At 38.8% G+C, this 18,246-nt stretch overlaps 1 protein-coding gene across 4 annotated transcripts; it reads right to left on the bottom strand.

Annotated features, from left to right (window-relative positions):
* Positions 1-554: 554 nt before the first annotated feature.
* On the bottom strand, positions 555-7,884 carry LOC116259651 (phytanoyl-CoA dioxygenase). Of its 4 annotated transcripts, none has more exons than XR_007574124.1 (10): positions 7,251-7,864; positions 7,041-7,162; positions 6,642-6,702; positions 5,582-5,650; positions 5,272-5,390; positions 2,155-2,302; positions 1,917-2,061; positions 1,751-1,837; positions 1,104-1,211; positions 555-1,009 (listed from the first exon to the last, which is right to left on the bottom strand). XR_007574124.1 is itself a non-coding variant. In XM_031637511.2 (9 exons), the coding sequence occupies exons 1-9, from the start codon at positions 7,303-7,305 to the stop codon at positions 1,169-1,171; spliced, it is 849 nt and encodes a 282-aa protein (XP_031493371.1). In that variant the 5' UTR covers positions 7,306-7,863; the 3' UTR covers positions 555-1,168. The 4 variants fall into 4 exon arrangements, 2 of the variants coding, with proteins under 2 accessions (XP_031493371.1, XP_031493372.1); XR_007574123.1 differs by having other exon boundaries at positions 555-1,019; positions 7,251-7,863; XM_031637511.2 differs by having other exon boundaries at positions 555-1,211; positions 7,251-7,863.
* Between the last annotated feature and the right edge of the window lie 10,362 nt (positions 7,885-18,246).

Genomic DNA, 18,246 nt, shown 5'->3' with positions numbered 1-18,246 from the left:
AATATTTTCATGTGCAATACAATTTACATCCTTATTCTGTTATATATATAATAAATTAAAAATAAATAATAATAATAAAACCACACCTAATTTTTTGGAATGTCCGCACCCACACCCCGGACTCAAGTGACATAGCTTAGGACATGGTTTAAGAATTGGACATGATAAGTTTGTAAGCAATACCAGATTTCCCATATATTAAGCAAACTCTATAACGTGCGTGTCATATATATTCTTGGCTAGCTATATAATCCAAGCTCAAATCAATCCATGTTACCAGGGTTTTATAGACAAGCTTCATCTTACACCTCCTCACCAACATTTATACATACAAATACATATAATTCAAAATACCAACATTCTCCCTCCGCTACTAATCTACTACCGTCAGTTAAAATTTCTAGCTTCGCCACAGCAGCTTTATGAAAAAAAATCCATGTCCTATGTCCTACAGCTTCTTGCAAGACACTCATGCTTTCTGATTATGTCATTCATAAGTTCTTGCATTTATAGGTCGATCAAGCTATTTATGGATAATATTGACTACAGATAAATGCGCAAGTATACATCATTATTATACCTAGCCAGTTAGAATAAGGGCTTGCTTAAATGATTCCTGGAAGGAACAGCTGTGACTTTCATCTTCTATTATAACCACAGCCACGAGATCCAGTAAGCCGGGATCCTTGGGAACACAAGTCCACGATGGCCGACTGCTTTCCTGGGTGCACCTGAATGGACCAGCTACCCTCTTGCGCGGTTGTAGATGGCAATGGGACAGCCCAGGTGCATAAGAGGTTTAGCTCAAAAGATTGGATTCCAGCTCTGCTCAATGCCATTGTACCTATCTGGATACCATGGACAGAACATGTCCAATGCTTTGATCGACTGGGTCAAGGGGCCGCGCAGGTCGGTCAAGCTCTAAAGTGGCTTTTCTCAATTTTTCAGCATCCACTTGCATTATTTCCAAAAAACACATTTGGAAGAACGTTCTGCCAAAGTTGAGTTCCTATATATAGCTACTGAGATTATCAGCATACGAACACAAACAAATGGTTAAGAACATAAAGAGAATTCAAGCAGGAGTATGTGCGGGCACATACACACATGCAGGCACAACCCTCCAGGTGTTCTCTGTTGACTCATTGAATCTGTTCATATAGCATGACTAAGAAGAATAAAGGGGTTCTGGTTCAGCTTTCTTCCTCAGCCTGGAAGATCCAAAAGAACAATCATTTAGTACCCACATAGATTCAGAAAGTAAGAGCTTTGAAAACATGCAAAAGATCTGCTCATTTGCAAAATAAAAATGCATTTTAACTTTTAGAAACTTGGTCTGAAAGTGTTGTGTTATTAGACGTCTATCCTTTAAAACTGTAAACCAGTATGCGTTACTCAGTGAAGCAGCTCAAAAAAATACAAGCAGACAGCACCACCAAAAAACATGAAATGAAAATCTGGCCGAGTAGAAAAAGCATTTTTATCACCCACTCAGCCACCACAATATATTTTGTTCGTTATTCAACAATATTTCCAGGTTCAAAAAAGCATCATGTGACAGAGAGTATGGAGAAACATTTCATCGTGGATTCCCCAAAAATCAAAAGGACGCATGCATACTATAACAGCTAATATTAATTATTTTATCAAAAAGGATATTGATACTTTGGACGAAGAACCATTTAACAAGTATGAGCTACAGCAAATGACACAATTTAGTATGGCATGATCGGATTGTATTGGTGGTTACCAGTTATCTGCTGCCCAAGAACAGCCATCTGTCTCCACAGCGTGCACACTGTATGCGTGTCTTGATTTCGGAGACTGGTTTTCAAAACTTGGAGGTGGGGAAAACAGAGAAACGCTTAGTTAGGGTTTGATACTAAAATTTTCTGCAAAGAAACAAACTTTCTAACCTTTGATGCACAAGGTCACCATGAAGGACAACCAATGAGCCAGCCTTCACTTCCAGAGCCACAAAATCACGACGATCATATGAAGGTGATGGTTGATCAAAGTGGACTCCATTATCATCTCTAATGAACCTTCTCACAAGGCCATCTGAAACCAATTGAAACAAGTGGTTAGCTTCCATGAGAATCGACAAAAACCCATGGATACCAGTGCCATATAATGAATATTGAGTATAAGTACTCTTGTGAGATCCAGGAATGGCCCAAAGGCAGCCATTAGCAATTGTTGCATCCTCCAGTGCCAACCATAGTCCAGTGCATGAGGGAGGTTCTGTGTAGAGAAATGAATTATCCTGGTGAGGTACCACTTCCCCGCCAATTCCAGGTTGCTGAAAAAACATAACGTAGAGATCATCATGCATTTTCAACATACAGTCAATGTTATCCGTATCGTACGATACGGACGCGTATCGTACGATACGTATCGTTCGTATCAACGTTTTCTATACGTTACACCTATTAAATACGATACGCGTCCGTATCGTACGCGTATCGTACGTATCGTGCGATACGGTGGGCGTATCGCACGATACGTGCGATACACCTCCGTATCGCATGATACGGGAGTAAAATTTAAAAAGGGGCCGTCGGGCCCCTTTTTGCTTCTTATTCTCAAACCGACGCTCCTCTCTCTCTCGTTGTGGGGAGTCTTGGGACGGTGGGAAGCTTGGAGAAAGAGGGTTTTTTGGTTTTTAACACCAAGAAGGTAAAAAATAACTCATTTTTGCCGTTGAATCGTTCATTTCTCTTATTTCCTACATTTATTTGTATGTTTTTACTTGTTTTGTGAAGATATAATGTCGGATCCTGCATGGCAGTGGTGTACAAGGGTGAATCCCAAAGATAGATTAAGAGTTAAGTGCAATTATTGTAAGCAAATCATATCAGGAGGGATTTCTCGCTTTAAACACCATTGACGATGCTTTTTGTTTTGAGTTTTGAAAACTATGTCAATATGTTCTGAGTTTTGACTTCTGAACTTATGAATTGTGATGTAATTGAATACTCTTAGGTTGTTTAGTATGTTATTTTGTTTTTTGAATGTTTGATTTCTTATTTTGGAATGTCTTGTTCATATGCATAGCTCACAGGTCATACTTCATATACATGAATGATGAACGTTCCTTTAAATACATTTTTCTTGAATTTTTCTGATTTTTACTAGTTTTTTCGGATTTTTTTAGAATTTTTCTGATTTTTTTTCTATTTTTTATAAATTTTTAATATTTTTTACAAATTAAAAAATTAATTTTACGATACGTTACGATACATTTACGATACGTTACGATACGGCGTATAGGTCGGCCCGACCGATACACGATACGATACGGCAGTGATAACATTGCATACAGTAATTAATGAGTGAAGAAAAGAAGCACATGCAACATTTCAAAAATTTAGAAGGAACAACATCTGAACCATGTCTGCTTAAATAATATGATCTAGAAGCAGTAATCCTGCAGATTGTAGTCATATAAATCGTTCATTGGCGAAAATAAAAGCCTTAGGATATAAAAGCGCTAGAGTTTTCAACTTCATTTTGTTCAGGATAAAAACAAAGCAATCAAAAGGCTTGCTCTAAGGAGACATATCTGAAAAAACATACTCTAAATCAAACAAATCAATTAATGGCAAAGCAAGTTAGTCCAGTGAAGGAGCATTTCAACTCAATCACGGAAGAAGACTCAGATAAGAAAGGAAGCAGAAGCATTCCCAGTTTTTACCTTGGCAATTAATAATGGCATAAGAAAATAACAAGCACTTGAAAAAGAATTCAAAAGAGAAATGTGGAGGAACAGCAAAGAGAACAGAGAAATAAAAAAAATGCAAAAGGACAGACAAGGTATAAAGAGATCATGGCTCAGGAGCCCTGTTTCTGAATAAATGACCATGTCAAGCAAGAAAACAAGAAATTTATCCTAAAAGTGGACACTAATGTAATTAATCCACTGGAACATTACAGAAACACCTAGCCAAGGATGTGACTCTCAACGTCGAGAGTGTGTTGACTGGTGCCAAAGAAGATGAGAATTGACTCGCTTTTCCACTTGGAAAAAAAGGACGTGGAAGTAGTGAAGGGGGAGCATTTGTTTGGGGTCACAAAGGAACTCTTCATTCTCCGTCCATTACCTTCCATTTAACAGTTTCATGTAAATAACAAGTCGATCATTTAGGGAATGTTTGGCAGAAGGTTGCCCAAGACTGTTTGCAAACTTTGCATTGTTGTTCACGATTGTCTGTAAGACGCTGGGAGTTTTGCAGTCTCCCACCTTGATTTCCCAAATGGTAGTAGGGCGAATGCCGTGTCCGCATGCTCTATGCTCTACCTCTGTCATTTGTTGTTGTGAGGAAGGAAGACCAAGATTATGCTTGTGATGTGTTGCCTACAAGCGAAAGTGAAATAAGCTAAAGATTAAGGCTTTTAGTCAACTAGGTGCTGCATTTACTACTTGCCGGAAACCTATTTCCAAGCAAAAGTCAACTCGGTAGTTCCCACCCCATCTCCCCCTGGTAACTGACCTATAAATATTTTTTCCACAAAGCTGTGCTGTTGAAAATGGTAGATAGGTTCACGTGATGAGATGAAGCAAGTGTGAAGGGTGATTAATGTCAGTCACCCTTCCCATTTGTTGCTCTTGCTTCTTTTTTCCCACCAAGAATCTTGTTATACTTCCAGTTGTTGATTGGTCATTCAGCTTCCCCCTCCATAACTGGATTTAAATTGTCCCATCCTTGTGTCTACTCTTGATACAGATGTTCCCAATGCTTTAGTGGTGGTGAACTGCATTTCTTGAATTCCGTGTTGCATCTCCCACTCAACTAATGATAACAGAATTGAGTCCTTGAATTAACCAGTGTTGTACGTAAGGTATCATGTTGTACCATACTTTACATTTGTATAACAGAACTTGTATGAAAACCATTATATTGCATCCCTGACACTAGTATCACAGGTGTAATTATACTATATTGAGTGTAATTTACAAATGTGCTCTCATTTATGCTAAAATACTATATACAGAAAGGTGACAAAAGAGATTTTTCTTGAACTTAAGGTTGGCTGAGTTCTACGATTTGTCACAAAAGGCATTCTTATGACATTGACTTAAAAAGTTTGTTTTATGCTGATGATTGATGAGCAATGAGAAGCACAATTATTTCCCCAACCATGTACCATAAGCAGGGTTAAGTTCCAGTGCAGAAACAGGTAGGCGAGTAAGCCTCAATATAAGCAAAATACACAACAAACAGAGACAAATTATACAAGCAAAAGGTAAAAAGCAAGGATGTTAACTACCTTAAAGATATACATTGACTGAATAATTACTGGCCTCCTATAGCTTAAGGAGGAAAGTAAACCTGCAATCTTCTCAGAGCAGGAAAATTTGCAGAACACAGGATCAATTTCATGCAAAGCTACAAAACCAACAAAAAGAATCATGTCAGTATATGATGCAAGTTAACAGATTACGTAAGTTTCAAAGACGTACAGGTCACACTTTAAAAAGGTTTGTTAGCAGGGAGACACATGTCAATGAAATTTAGAATAAAATGTACTTCTTTGCTCAAGCATAAAGCCCAAATCCCAAACTCCAAATGGCACCAACCATGGCCAACTTTGTTTATTGAAAGCTGTTTAGGCTGCTTTAAGATTCCTTTATCATCAAATGCCTTTTCTGCAGACCGAACATACAGGAAACGTAAGCCAACTGATTCAAGAAAAAGAAAAGAAATTTAACTTATAATGTAATTTATGAAGAAAAAATTAGTTATAGAACTCAGAGTTATACAATTGAGCGCCCATACATGCTACTTAAATCAATCGCTCAAAGAAAGCTCTTCATGATGCTCCTGAAACCTTAAATTTTCTTTGCAGGGCCTTTACGTGTGATTAAATCCAACAAAACAAGGTGTTTAAATCAAAGTAAAATTGAGGAAAGCATCAGGCTTTCTAGCATTCTGAACAACATAGCAGCAATTATGGGCTAATAATTTGCAGACCAAAATAGCGTACTTGGAAAAACAGTAGACTTAGGAGATTTTCTTACATGCATTGTTGTCAACTCCGCTTCGCAATGAATCATGTTTTGTTGTTTCGGAAGTGAAATTTTGCTGAACACCCACAGTCACTTTTTCATCCAAAGAAGAATAACACCCAAATTGGCACCAAATGCTACTTGAAATGCCATCTAATCGCTCTGTTTCATTCATATCACATGTATCCCTTAATCGGAACTAACAATCATAAACCATATTAGATACTACATATATACACATATACGTACCTGTGACATGTCCCTAAAACACACTATCCACTTCTGTAATGGAATAAAATAACAAATATTTTGGCGAGATGAGGCTTATTCTTCTATGGAGCTTGTCAACAGGTAAAGCTATAAGAAGGATCACACTTCCGTCCGTAATTTGCGAAACCAATGTTTAGAAGGTAGATTATCTAAGCACAATATATTGAAAACGATGGCATCAAAAGGAGGTAGACTAACGAGTCACGCTTTGCTTCGTGATGCCAAATACAAGCAATTTTCGTACTCAGTTTGTACCCAATCATGAAATTAGCAACTGCACTACCATGGACCCCTGGAAGCAAGGAAGCAGGAAAGTAAGCAAAGAACAAAAGATGTGCGCACTCAAGGAGATATGTAATACCTTCAAAGAAAAAGGAAATTTTGTCAGCACTCTCGTAGAAGTAATCATCAGACGACTGTTTCTGCATACCAAAAAAAAAAAAAAGAGCAACAACAGCAACGTCATGCATATATTAAGAACAATAACCATTCTCTCTGCAAGGAAACAAGCATTTAGCAAGAAGAATGCCACTTGTCCAAAAGAACAGGACCTGGACAAGTAGGGATACCGTACAAAAGGTCCGATTCAACAAGCAAACTTATCCCATATTTCCAGAAAAGTAAAGGCAGGCTCCACCTTTAGGAGATGTTTGATGGGTCAGAAAAGGCCTTTTTAGTTGTCCTTTCTTGGTGGAGCATATCTCCATCGCGCAACCAGCATAAAACACAGAAGATAGTTCTGTTTTGATTGCATATATACCTGGTTTCTGGTGGAAAAGATGGAGGTGCTCGAACAGTCGAAGTTTTCGAGGAGGTGATTCATCCTACCCATCATGGCGTCGATCTCTTCGGGGCCACAGAAGGACTCCACCACAAGGAAGCCTGAACGCCCGGAAGACAGTGAGAGAGGGATGCAGAGAGAGAGAGACAGAGAGAGAGAGAGAGACAGAGAGACAGAGAGAGAGAGAACCTTGTGAATGGAAGGATCGAAGGTGCTCATCAGTGAGATTGCCCCGGACGCCCATCCTCTCCCTCTCTCGCCCCCTCCAGCAACGTGTTCTCTGTGGACTCCTTGAGCGACTTCGTGGGCAAAGTTCTTGTTTAACTAGCGTGGGCGTTGAGCCTCCCAAAGCGGTCGGGTTCTAGGACGGACGAACTACGGTCATCCAAACATGATTCCTGGTTCTCGAAACCGCCGGGCTTCAAGCGACACGGCCCGTTCTTTGAAGATTTGGCCTACAAGCCTAAACACTTCGAAAAATGCCAATGCTATGGAGAGGTTTCATTCTTACAGTTTCAAAATGGGCGCGCGTAATTGGCAATTAACGAATGAATTCCTAGCTTAGGGCTTTCAGAGCTTCCAGGAAAACACCTGCCCGGGGATTTATTGAAAAAGAACAGAGTAGACAAAAACAAAGAATTGGGGTCCTCAGGCGTCAGGAATGAAACAAAAATAACAAAGAAACTGCACAAAATTCACAAGCTCCAATAACAAAAACGAGGGGAGAGCACAAGCAGAAATCCAATTCAAGGAGGAAACCACATTTTGTCCCGACGTCCCCACTCCTTATAAGAGGAGATTCAACAGAGTCTTAGAGCTTCAAATTGTAATCGGTGCCTTGCCACACTCATGAGAGCAAAATGGGTTTATTTTGTTTGAACTTGACTCAATTTGCTCCAAAATCGTTGCTCAAGTGCACTGCCCTAACCTTGTCCAGCCAATCGTGTGATGAAAGATCCATCTTTTCGAGGGCTGTATATTCTCCCTGTCATTCATTAAAATAATATGCCATAGATGTCAATTAAGTTTCGTCAAGTCCCTAAGAAGGGCAGAGGCGGGGACACATATGCTGGTGTGGTCACTTGCCCGCACTAGCCCTTCAATATTTCTTTATTTTGCATTAAAATTTTCAAATAGTTATTGTGTCGTGTACATATTGCCTTTTTGGAAATAGAAATCTGTGAATGAGTGCCCCTTTAGATTTTTTTTTTTTTTCTGGCTCTGACACTACCAAGAGGGCTGTACTCATTTCATTTTATGCCACGGCCCATAGAAGGTGCTTGATAGGAAAACATTGTGCTTTTAATACACATATCCTAAGAATATTATGCTTTTTCTAAAAGAAACATAGTGTAGTTATATCCAACATCTGATTATCCAATATAAAAAAAAATATTCGTCATCATATTATATTTCCTATAGTAATTGCCATCCTTTTGGAAATCTCACTAATTCAGGGCTATGATCCAGTGAAGAATCACCCCATTCATTCCACCATTAAAGTATTATGGTTTGAAACACTCTTAGAAAGAACGTAGAGTATGGTCAAGGGCATCTCCATCAATCAATTATTAGGCCCATGCAGTCTAGTAAGCTAAAAAAAATTAATGTCATTTTGATTCTATGCCAACTATGCTTATTCAATCATAGAATTGCATTGCATTCCCACACCCTTTCACCCAATGATTGATCTTCCAGATAGCCTTCTTATACAATTTCAGTCCCCAACTACAAGCCATTTATATCACTTGGATGTTGCTTGAGCCTCTCACACAAAGATGTTTTGTTAATGTAAAAGTCATGAAACACATTTCTTATACAATATTACTTCTGTTACTCATAGACAACTAGTTAATTGATTAGTTGTTAACAAGTCATGAACACAAACAAAGTAAGGCTTCCGCAAGGCTACAACCCACAAGCAGTAAACATTGAATACCAACAAAGTCAACTAGTTACCACATGCTGGCATGCCATTCTCCTACTTGAGGTTCTTAATTATCTTTATTCAACTTAGGAACCGATGCAAATGCCACAGAATATATCTCCAATTAATTTGATTCATATAAACTGCTTAAATAATTTTAGCATTCACTAAAAGTTAAGTTTTAACCTTTTGATCTTGAAACATGTGACAACGGAAACGCCAACTAAAATCGAGGTTTAGGGTTTAGGGTTTAGAGTTCTACAGTCTCCTCAAGCTTGGTGGTGTGTTTTCAGCAACTGCAGCCCAAAAAGTTCGACCACCCATGAAAACAAATCCATCAACCACAATTTAGCACAAAGAGTTGGAAGCTGAATCTAAATAGGAATTTGATGAATTTTCTCGATACTCTTCCTCATCCCTAGGTAGTAGGTAACATCATATAGTGAGGAGCATCCCACCTGCACATGCCCAGAAAAATTTTGCATTCTACAGTGAAAGTCTACTTATTCTTTGTCCTAATGAGGAACAAACCTTTAGTTAAGTGGAAAATATACTTACTAATAAGTGCACTCTCCGATGTGCATGAATCTCTTGTGTTGCTCTAATTTGACAGCCATTAGATTCATGCATTCACCTTGCAAAGGGCCCTTGTAGAATCTCCTAGAGGCGACAATGTAGATTTGTATTCATTCACTGCTGGACCCTCTCACATTATGGTTGTGATCAAAGTAGCTTTCTTTTATGTCCATCCAACCTAGTTGCTTGCGCCTTCCTATCTCCTTCACATAGTCCAATGGGTGGTGTCAAAAAAGCGCCATCAAAGGTCGCCCTTCATCCTAAACCACTACTCTAACTCAGTTGCTCGTGACCTTTACCTGCTGAATATCTTAGTTTCTTTAAGTTTTGAAAGCGACGAATTTCTTTTTAGTCCTTGATTAATTGTATTCTTGTAGGGATTTTGATTTATTACGAGAAACACTTATCTATTAAAACTGCCTAAAGCACATGGCTTTTTTAGTGAATCTGATCTATAGGAAAACTATTCAACTTTTACAACCAAAGTATCTCTACTATAGTCTTGTGTCTCCTAACTAATAGTTCTCTCTCTCTCTCTCTCTCTCTCTCTCTCTCTCACACACACACACACACACACACACACACTCAAAAAGATGGGTTTCATGAATTAGAGAATTGGCTACAATTTCAGAAGCGATGATGATTACATCGAATGGCTACGAGCATGTTAGGCATCAATACCTTAGCAGAGGTTGTCTGTTCATCGAATTGTGCCTTGTTGTCTAGGGCGGCACGAAGTGGTTGGCTTCAAGTTCTTTCATTTGGTGGGTTAAACGAGGCATGTTCCCATTCAAATTTGATGCGCTTAGAAGATATCCCCTCTTCTGCTGATGCCTACAAGCAATCTCACATTTGCTTCAGGCGGGAAGGTAAGTACAAAGCTATGTTGTTTTTTTGAGGGCCATCAATCTAATATGTTTTTGTTCTTCGAAATAAAAGGGTAGGGAACCTATCTGCCAGCAGCCGTTTTATTGGCAATCTAATAAGTTTTAGGTGTGAAGATGAGCACATAGCCACATTGGTTTCTAAAGCTACGTAGAGATTGCCTTCAAGTCATCTTCAGCAGGACGTTGGCTAGCATAGATGATATCTAGTTCAGACAACAAGTACCGGGTCGATGGGCTTTACGAACTGCAGTTACAAAGTTACAATATGGAATGGACTGGCTTCCAAAAGCTGTGTCAAGTAAATCGTAAGGCACATGATTCCATATCAGTCGCAGTTGATATGCTTGATCTGCTCTGTAAGAAGGCAGGTCTTGAATCGACTCTTTGTTTGTTCTGGCATGTCCACATGCTTAAGCATTTTTGTCGTTGGAGTCTTAGACAGAAAGGCTCTTCACTAGGGCCGACTAGTCAAATGAAAGTAACAAAAGTCTTAAGAAATGCCGAACAAAATGAGAAAAACTAAGAACAAATGTCTTTTTTGTTAAAGTGGTTTTGAAAAGTGTTATGTTGTGATGAACCTAGTGTTTTGTTGCTTGTTGAGCAAATGGACCAGAACCGAGCCTTGGAGGTTCATGATGTGAGTCGGTACTGGGCGCACTGGTGGATGTCAGTCGTACCAAGGGGCTGATAAAGCCAGGTAGGTCATTTTACCTTCCATTATTGTTCCACTTTTGTGCTGGCATATCTAGCTAGCTCAGTCGTTTTCTTATAGTTATGGTGCTCCTCCAATGATTCTTCTAAGTTTGAAAAGCTAATTATTGCGAAAAGATTATTAAAAATTGTCTATAATTTGTTTAAATAATTAGTCATGGTCAACGTTTAAAACTAATAAGCATGCACCTAAGTTTTAAGAGAAATTCTCAAAGAGTCACCTATTAAATGGAAAACATTAAATGTGAGCAGAAAATAGCAAAAGTACCATTCCTAAAGAAAAAAACATAGATATATAGATGTTTAATTTATTGGTAAAAGGAGAAGTAGTGCAGCTTTAGGAGAGGTACTTTTGTCATTTCATATCAAAATTTTAATGTTCTTTGTCAGTAGGTCACTCTTTGATCATTTCTCTAAAAAGTTGAGTTCCTATTTGTTAACTTTTGTTAATTGAGAAGTGATTTGTTATTTGCCCAAACATTAAGTGTTTTTTTTTTGTAATTTTGTACGTATTATTTATGCTTTAAAACTTTTTTTTTACCTTTTTATTTTTATCAGTTATAATGAGTTTCTTTTTAAGAACCAATACTAAGAAGAGGTAGGAGCTGATGTATAGTGAGTATTATTTTTGAGCTCGGATGAAATCAACTTGTCGTGTTGCAAAAAGATGACACAAATATGCAAGTTGAAGTATAATGACGGTGTCATCCAAAGACACCAAAAACAATGCTGGGGAGATGGGAGGAAGGGTGAGGGTGTTGCTTTCAACTAGTCGGTACGGTAGGAAGAAATATTCTTTCTACTCATTCAAAACCATGCAAAAAGCATTCAAAAACCAACCGTGCAGTGCTAGCCGATAAATTTCAGCATTTATAAAAACGGCAATTAGAGGCAGGTTCACCTCTCAATTTAAATTTAGGCAATGCCAAACTCAAACGCTAATATCAACTAAATGCAATTTTAGATTATAGTATCTTTGATTGCATGCTGTCGGATTGGGTTGCAATGAACTGAGGTTCAGTTGCATATATAAAACTGGACTTGCATCTGCTTATCAATCAGATTCTACTTCGTTTACCAAGTGATGCATCTATTGAGCTTCAAAGCTAAATGTATAGCCAATCCCAATCCTAAACGTTTACATAAAAAAAAGAGAGAGAGAAGAGAGAAAGAGAAAAACAAATGGAAAATAATATCCTCTCAAACAAATATACCTGTTTACATTAAACCAAAGGGAAAAAACCAACTATATATATATATATATATATATATATATATATATATATATATATATATATATATATATATATATATCCTCTGAGACAAATATACCAAGTATAAACATGGATCCTACCTTATTCTGTTGATCGTGCTGCCGAGGACCACCTAATCTGCTTGGACTCAAATGTGGCGCCACTAATCTTTATATATGATCCAAAACTTACTTGACTATCAACATGTTGCCAACACTTGATGGCAATTCACGTGACCGTATGGCCTTGTAAAATGACTTCCCATAAATGCATACAGCCCGTCCCCATAAATAATCACCTAAATATGAAACTTGCCTCCTGCATTGCAATGATGAAATTGGGCTCCACAAGAAAGGGACACGAGAGAATAATTCCACTGTAAATTTATATGCTGCCATGCATTTTTGAGAAAGCATATTCTTTGTGGAATGTAGAAATACTTCAAGAGTTTTGCTGTAAAGTGAACATGCAATATTTGGGGGACCATTTAAATGATTTCTTCGATTGGGAGGTTGCATATATATAAGATTTGTGGATTTCTCCATCCAAATTTGGATGGAAAAATCCTTTGGCTTCTCACAGTTTCTATTGCGTGGTTTGGTTAATCACATCTATCTCATGCATTGCATCGGGTGGCCGTAATTTGACTCAACTAAAGATATATGGCGGGAGGATTTCATCCATTTGTCATTTTAACCATGGCTAGCAGGCTAGTGGGAGTTATATAAAATGCAGAATATATGGATTTTTATGAAAACAACAACTATTTAATGTCGAGTACTGAAGTAAAAGATAGGTACTGAACTGCTCCTGATCGATATTAGGACACTCTTGTGTGGGTCTCCAAGAAAGGCTACACAGAGGGGTCCCTAGATAGAGAGAGAGAGAGAGAGAGAGAGAGAGAGAGAGAGAGACCTATTTCTCCGGTTTCCAGAAACATTTAGTTAAAATGAGCCACAGTTCGATCAGTACGATCCCTCAAAGAACATCTAACAGCAACCATTAAACTAACAATGAAAAGCCCAAGAGATCCCAGAGTCTGAAGGATTAAATAAGCAGATTCCTGTTTTAATTTTTGTCTTTTTCCCCTTATGATCAGAATTCTAGGGTTTCACTGTCGAGATGGCTTTCATACGCTTACTTTGATGTTTCCACCTCTTGGATAAAGCACAAGTACTTCACCTTCTGCAAGTGATAACAATGGATGACGTTCTATATAAGACAAGACGAGCAAAGGATCAACAGCTTGTCCCCATCACTGGGTTCAGCTTATTTAAGTACATTTAAGAGTAGCACGAGGGTTCACTATTGCAGGCCATTATGAATGATGTACTTCATAGCCTACATATCAAATGTATTTTAGGAAGAGTCTAATCATGCCAATGTGCCTAACAATCCGATTCTCATTAGTTGGATCAATCAAACAAACTCAAATTCGACTAGTAATTAATCAGAGTAACAACTAATTTAGTTTCCTCCAATCGAAACTCAAACCTCGAGAAGTGTAAAGCTAATTCAGATGAGTTAAGTCATGATGAACTTAATTTCTAATGCCGATCAACCATAATCTCGCTGCCCAAAAAAGCAACGGAATGCGGTGCTTAATCTCTTTATGTCTCTTGTTGGGAGTACGCCATTTTCACTGTCCTTATGTCATTTTCTCAAGTGATCAAATAGACAAAACAAGTTTATCAATGAGATGTAAGTAATTTATTTAACAAGTACAATTTTAATGCATACATCATCTCAATACATTAAAAGCACCAAAATATGTCGTGTAAAAGAAAACCATAATCAACATGCGTGCTTTAATTAGGGTAAATGAAGTTTGTCTTAATTTTGGCTGCGTTGGATCCGGCAACAGTACTGTAAGGGGCTAAGCATCATGAATGAACTAAGCCATCCGTGTATGCACACATATATACTGCTCTTCTGCTAGAGGTTTACCTCTTTGCATTCATGAAGCCGCCTGACTGCAGAAAAAATCGTTACCAACTCGTGCAATATGTAGCAACACATGGGCTTATATATCTGATCATATGGTCTAGCTATTGGTTTTCCAGTGTCTCCTCTGAGGTTGACATATCACATGCCAAAAAATATATATATAGAAATCAGGACGGAAGCAGATCGAGTCCAAGGACTTGGGCACAGGCCCTACTTTTGGGCACCATAAAACAAGCCAGTCTTCCTACCACCATTAATGGGGAAACTAATGTCCATCCTGCATCTCTGCATCGTCTTTCATCACCATCATGGCTTCCCTTGGCAGACGTAGAGGGGACTGTGTAGGTGAACCAGTGAAGCAGTTTGGTGCCTCGTTCTGGCTGCCCCGCCCTTGAAATAAGGAATTGACAAGTACTACATATGTGTGTGTGTGTGTGTGTGTGTGTGTGTGTATATATTAGTGCGTTACCATTTAAGGTTGCTCTTGTACATAAGCAAAATATTGTTTGATTTAATACTGTTTTTATTTGACATGATGATGTTTCAGGTCGGTTTTAAGTTAACCATTTTCGTTTCTCAAGAACTAAAAACTGTTTCAAGACTTCAAGAGTCATTTGTCGGTTTGAAACTTCTATATAACTAGGAATGTTTTTTGTTGCTGCTCAATGTTTATTTCTTGTCAACTGATAGAGCCATCACAGCCTAATTGTGATGAAGTGGTCAGTTCCTGGCACTTGCACTTTCAGGACAGGTCCATCCACTGCTTATCCATTTTCGACGTCCATCGTAGCATGCATCATGCCTGCATGGTCAGTTTTTAATGGGATGAAATTCTAGTTCAGCCATTTCTCTCCATGGTTACCAGCAAGCAAGATGTATAGAGCACTAATTATTTAAGCGGAACTGCAGAAGCGAATGTCCGAAGATTAGTATATTAATGCAGTTGGCAATCGTTTCGATGAAGCGTGGTTACCCCTTTTCGATGATGAAGCTTCCATATAGGCGCAGCATCTTTGGGCCATCGTTTTCTCAAAACCCAAAACCAGCTGCGCCAAATCGCTTGCAACACGATTGTGCATCGTTCTTTTCAGCAGGTCTTTGGATGAAGGCTTCCAACGTACATCGTGATTCCATTACAGAGCCAAATCTGATAACCAGCAACTGGTTTCAGTCCAACATATTGGGCTGTTCAGATCTCTTAAGATTCTACATCCTAAAGATTACAGAACCGTGATCCTTAACAAGAATCTTAGATCATCTGTTTCAAAAATGCATGAATTATCATCTTTACTTCATATCTAAATCTCGAACCTGTCCCCTTTCCTTCCTCCCTTAACAATTACAGGGGTAGGCCTGAATTCTTCAAAAATAGATGCCGATCGAACTTAGTAAAACTTTTGAAATAAATAGTCTTATATTTCTTTGCCTCACAAACTATTGTCTAGACACTAAATGTTCACATTTTCATTTAGTTTTTTAAATTTCTGTAAGGTTCACTAGGTTCAGGGTGGAAAAAACCGTTGTCAAAAAGAAAAAGAAAAAAAAAAAGAGAGGCAAAGGGAAGTGAAATATTGAGAGAGAGAAAAAAGTAAAAAAGCTAGACCATTATATCTATGTACTGCCTGCCGTTTAAGGAGTGAGAATTAGTATTTAGAGGGAGGGAATCGTGGGTCAACGAAGTGAAACTTTTGATGTGGTCGCGTTCAAGACCCACGTGATTGCTCGCACGAGATCTTCCACAACTTCCAATACTTCTTTATTTTGTTTATTACTTCCTTTCGTTTACACAACAGGGTGAGTTTATTCTTAAGATAGATCGATGAAAAGTTTAGCACCAACAGATTACAGTTCGCTAGATCAGAGACACAAAAACACGCGTAAGCAGACCCACCAAAACTTGAGCGGAAGTTTTTGTCAAGAACAAATCTGTTGGCAGATCTGCAATTAGAAGAATGAGGGAGCTCTCTGTCGCTCTCACTCTCTAGATCTATCTCTCTCGGTGTGTGAAGTGCAGAAGCAGCAGCAGGACAGGGAACGAGAGAGGACTTTGAAGATCGCGCAGACAACGGCTACATTTACTGCGAGCCAACTAACACCTCTGGATGAGGACGCGGGGCGGTGTCGGGAAACGATGCCGTCATGAAAAAATTAAAGCTTCTTCCCTTCTGCCTCTCGCTGCACCCTCTGTGTCTGCCCCTCCCAATTCCGATTGTTTTCTTTCTTTTTAATTGCAAAAAGTTAAGGAGAAACGAATTTCTTTAAGGGCTCAAGCTGTTGCCTTCATTTCAATAAAAAGCCTCGCTCTTTTCAGTTTCTTCATATTGGGCAGAGCGTTCTGACGACTAACAAACAAGGACGTATCTTAGTTGCCATGCATATTATAAACTCAGGTTAACATCTGACCGCAAGGGTTACTCATTTCTCTAGTAATCACTAAAATGAACAATTCTCAACTCACTGTATACTAAATTTTCAAAAGGAGAATGTAGTGGGGGAACAATGAACAGTAGAATTCCGAATGTGACAAAACTTGACCGATGGTGCCACAAAATTTCAAAACCAATTCTTGTTTTTGGAATTATGGCAAGAGATTGGCCACTAGATAGAAAATTTTCTTTTAAAAATTCTCTCTCTCTCTCTCACCAAACTTTCTTCCTCGTCACTGTCTCCAAACTGCCAGAATCTCAATGCAGAGCTGCCATGCAGCAAATAATAATTCTACTCGAGATTAAAAAAAGGAAGAAGCATGGAAATGAGAGAAAAGCGATGAGACCAATATAACAATACATTCACAAGTCAAACACCAAGGTGAAAACAAAAGCCAAGGAGAAAAAAGAAAGGAGAGAAGAAAGTTCGAAGAATCAAACTTCAGGTTCCAACTGAGGTATAAACTAGCCCGGCCAAATATCAGAAGATTCAGAATCTTCCTTTCCTGTCCTCTCTTCTCCTCTCCTTCTCTCTCTCTCTCTCTCTCTCTCTCTCTCTCTCTCTCTCTCTCTCGCTTGTTTTTTGGGACTGGCCGTAGTATCTATTAGTTTTGATGAAGCCCAGTAAAGTTTTGGGGATGTAGAAGACGATGCACATCAAAGTTTGGAGTTTTTTTAACCTTTGTGAGCGTTTGCCTCTCTTTTCAACCCCCACTTTCTTGTCTTGCCGAGAAAGAGACCTAGAGGAGAAAGCCTGCCTGTTTAGGATGGTCCGCCTTTTACTGAGGAGGAAGAATGTGGTCTTTTGTTTTTGGGTCCTTCTGATGCTTCTGTGTACAAGCAAATCCGGTGCTGTCAGGTTGAAGAAGGAAGTTCTCGTGCACTTGGCTCCTTCTCCAGCACCGTCTCTCGAGACAAGCAGCAGCGGTGACCCTGGAGATGCCGAGACGTTGTTTGGGCAAGAGAAGAGAAGGATTCATACTGGTCCGAATCCTCTTCACAACTAGCAAAACGCTGTAAAATTCTTTTTGCTGCTGAAATATAGAGATTTCTTCTCTCTTTTTCTTCTTCCTGCTTTTCTGCTTTTCATGGCCAAGTTCTTTTATGAGTTTAGTTATGCTTTGCTTGGTTTTGCTCCATGATTGTCCTTGGTTTACCGGATGGATCAACCACTAGTCCACGGACATGGTTACGGTGCAAAAGTAGTTAGTGATGTCAGAAGACTATCAAGTAGACCATGGCTGCTGTCGCTGCTAAAACCACAGTCTGTAAGAATATGTAAATTAATATCCTGCGAAACCAGAGCCATCTGTGCTTTGCAGAGTGCAATTCCTTCTGTTCATATTGATGGAGCGAGTTAATGCTGAATATTGAAGGTCTTCCTCTCTACTCATTGCAATACCGAAAGTTTTGAAACAGATCTAGAACCACAGGATGTACCCCACATCATAACTTATA

Source organism: Nymphaea colorata, chromosome 8, assembly GCF_008831285.2.
Source record: "Nymphaea colorata isolate Beijing-Zhang1983 chromosome 8, ASM883128v2, whole genome shotgun sequence".
Taxonomy (NCBI): domain Eukaryota; kingdom Viridiplantae; phylum Streptophyta; class Magnoliopsida; order Nymphaeales; family Nymphaeaceae; genus Nymphaea; species Nymphaea colorata.
The sequence above is the reverse complement of the archived record's forward strand: the minus strand, read 5'-3'. Positions and strand labels throughout refer to the sequence as shown.

What these genes read in the sequence shown, in the direction of transcription:
- LOC116259651 (XM_031637511.2), bottom strand. Translation starts at nt 7,305, where the DNA reads ATGGGCGTCCGGGGCAATCTCACTGATGAGCACCTTCGATCCTTCCAT. An exon ending in TCGATCCTTCCATTCACAAG is followed by an intron (nt 7,163 to 7,250) that starts GTTCTCTCTCTC and finishes CCGGGCGTTCAG; the next exon opens with GCTTCCTTGTGGTGGAGTCC. An exon ending in TCTTGGGCAGCAGATAACTG is followed by an intron (nt 1,212 to 1,750) that starts GTAACCACCAAT and finishes TGGATCTTCCAG; the next exon opens with GCTGAGGAAGAAAGCTGAAC.